General features: G+C 54.2%; 1 protein-coding gene across 1 annotated transcript in view; it reads left to right on the top strand.

Annotated features, from left to right (window-relative positions):
- FAM222A (family with sequence similarity 222 member A) overlaps window positions 1–950 on the top strand; it is a 55180-nt gene extending 54230 nt beyond the window's left edge. The window contains exon 4 of the mRNA XM_015568160.1: window positions 924–950. Coding sequence (XP_015423646.1) covers window positions 924–950 — 27 coding nt within the window. The remainder of the gene's footprint in view (window positions 1–923) is intronic.
- Window positions 951–2765: the final 1815 nt, after the last annotated feature.

Raw genomic sequence — 2765 nt, 5'->3', positions numbered from 1 at the left:
AAATATATATGTTTATTGATCTCAGAGAGGGAAGGAGCGGGAGAGAGAGATGGAAACATCAATGATGAGAGAGAATCATTGCTTGGCTGCCCCCTGCACGCCCTCTAGTGGAGATCGAGCCTGCATCCCGAGCATGTGCCCTTGACCAGAAGCGAACCCGGGACCCTTCAGTCTGCACGCCGACGCTCTATCCACTGAGCAACACCGACTAGGGCATGGGGCGTATGTTTTGCCCTTAGGGATCCCATAGTCAATGTGGTCCCTGAGAACGTGGCGGCATGCCACCAGCACGTGTCCCACACCGAAGGACACAGGGAAAGGTTATCGCCAAGATCTTCCGGGACGAGTCGAAAATATTTTAAATTGCCCCTAATCAGCTGTTAATTATAAAGAATCAACACCCAAACCATCAAATATTTAGGAAGGCACAGTTGGAAAAGTTACTCCATGTTTAAAATTGTTTATTGATGGATAGAGAGAGAAAGGGAGAGAGAGAGAAGCTTCTATTTGTCGTTCCGCTTATTTGTGCATCTTTGTTTGACTCTTGTGTTGGATACCCTGACTGGGGACACCGGCAACCTCGGCATATCAGACGACACTCCAACCAACGGAGCTGAACGGCCAGCACAGAAAGTTTCTATGAGTTTAGATAAAAACGCACTCAGAGGAAAATTCATAGCCTACAATTTTCTTTTAATGAATAAATGGAGCATACGCCTCAGTACGCTGTGGAGTCCCTTTGAGCTGAGGGGGTTTTGATCTGTGGGCAGGCCCATCCCATAGCCTCCCAGAAGGACCCACGGCCATTCTTGGTGACCATCTGGTCCCTCCCCACTGGACAGCTGGAATGTAGGGTGGGCAACTGTAGCAAACGCTAAGGGTTGCCTAGGTAACGTGGACTCTTCCACTCTCCTTTCCCACAGAACCACCTGCTCGGGGAACTGCCTTAGGCCGCCTGCTGCTCCCTGCCCACTGGCCGGCTGAAGCGTGGGACGCGTGACATAAACCTGGCCAACGACACATCTCTTGCCCACCATGTTGCCTCCTTCCAAGTTTTCCTCAGGCGCCTCTGACTAGGCCCTGGGTGTGACGACAGTGACCCCTGGTGGCGGGCCTCCAGCACCACCCTGCTCAGGCCAAAGCAAATCTGTGGGGTCCAGTGGATGCATCCCAAAGATGGGGTGGCTAAAAGCAAGGGGGGGGGGGCTTTCTGATGTCACCGAGTACCTTGAGGTGCTGAGAAGACTCTGGGCTCGGATCTGGGGGCTGGGTTAGAGCCCCCGCTCACCCAGCCTTTCCTGTCCTCACATTCGGAGCCAGTGAGCCTGTTGCTGCGGAGAGATGGACTGTGCACCTGCTTCCGAACGCCGAGACAGTTAAAAAACCACCGTGCCGCCCTCCAGGAAGTGTCTCCTCCTGAGACAGTGTTCAGACCCAGCTCCACCACGTCCAGGCCGTGCGCCCTGGGCAAGTGTGTTTACTCACTGGGTCTCACTCTCTCCATCTGTAAAATGGGGATAAAAATCTGTTCTTGCATCTGCATGAGTTGGCAGAGTAAGAGGAAACCCTGACCTTTAAATAAGAAGGGAAACCTATCTCAAACTCTCCTAAGAAGACAGGGTGGTTGAATCCGCTGCTCGGTAGCATCACCGGGGCCCATGCCTTTTCACCTCCGTCCCACCAGGCCCTTCCTGGTCACAGAACGGCTGCCGCGGTTCCAGACATCACTCCAGGCCTGACAGTGCCCAGCAAAGAAGGCAGTGTCTCCCTACACTCCCCCCATTTCCCCGACTTCCTCCTCCTCCAGGCTTGCCCTCCGGCTCACAGGTCAGAACGGCCTCATGTGGTTAACCTGGTAAAGGAAGCAGCCGGTGGTGAACTGTAAACAGCAGGTGCTGCTTAAGGAAGAGGGACACGACTTCTGGGGAGACAGCAGCGCCAGCCCGCACGCTCTGCACGTGGCCCCTGAGGACATGAGTGACACCGGTCGGTGCCTTGTCCGTGCCTTCTTTGTGTGATCCCTCCAAGAACACGGACTCCCAGCCTGGCCGCTCCTGCCCGAGCCCCTGCCCTCATCCCAGGGAGCTCCTGTCCTCTGGTCCATGGCCACCACCTCCTTTTCTCAGGCTCCACGCTTGGGCTGAACAGCGATCTCCCCAGTTTTAGACTGGAATCTAAAACATAAAAGGTGGGGGTGCTTGGTGTCAGGCAAACATTTCACCAGGCGGTCAAAGTGCAATAACTAGGAACACTCGTCTGGATTAGCTAGCGGCCCTGGCGTCCTAACAGCCGGGTGATCGGAATACAGAACCCCGGGGCGTGGACGCCCACTGCCGAGCGACTGCCGACCTTGGGAATGTCACAGGGGCGTCGGGGGAGATGAACAGAGCGGCTGGAAATGGCTTTTGATTTTTAAAAATCCCCAGCATTCATCTAAAACAACAATAACAGCTCATAATCACAGGGCGCGCGATAAGGAACTATTCACAGCAGAAGAGGTAATTGTTCAATTAAGACCCGAGAGTTCCCGAGACTGTCTTTTCTGAGGGGCCCCATTGTTTTCGACTCCAGTGGCGCTAATTATTCCCCAATAGTGCTTTACACTTGGAAGAAAAAGCCCTCCTGTCAAATATGACACAGAAGCGCTTTATCGCGGCGAATACACAGGCGCACGCGCACATCCTAAGAAATCCTCCTCGGAACAAAGTTAGGGCAGGTTCCGAGGAAGCTGACAGCCTCGGGATCAGAGAGCCTGCAGGCGACGC

The sequence above is a fragment of the Myotis davidii genome, unplaced genomic scaffold (genome assembly GCF_000327345.1).
Source record: "Myotis davidii unplaced genomic scaffold, ASM32734v1 scaffold803, whole genome shotgun sequence".
Classification (NCBI taxonomy): Eukaryota; Metazoa; Chordata; class Mammalia; order Chiroptera; family Vespertilionidae; genus Myotis; species Myotis davidii.
This window is presented reverse-complemented; position numbering and strand designations above follow the sequence as displayed.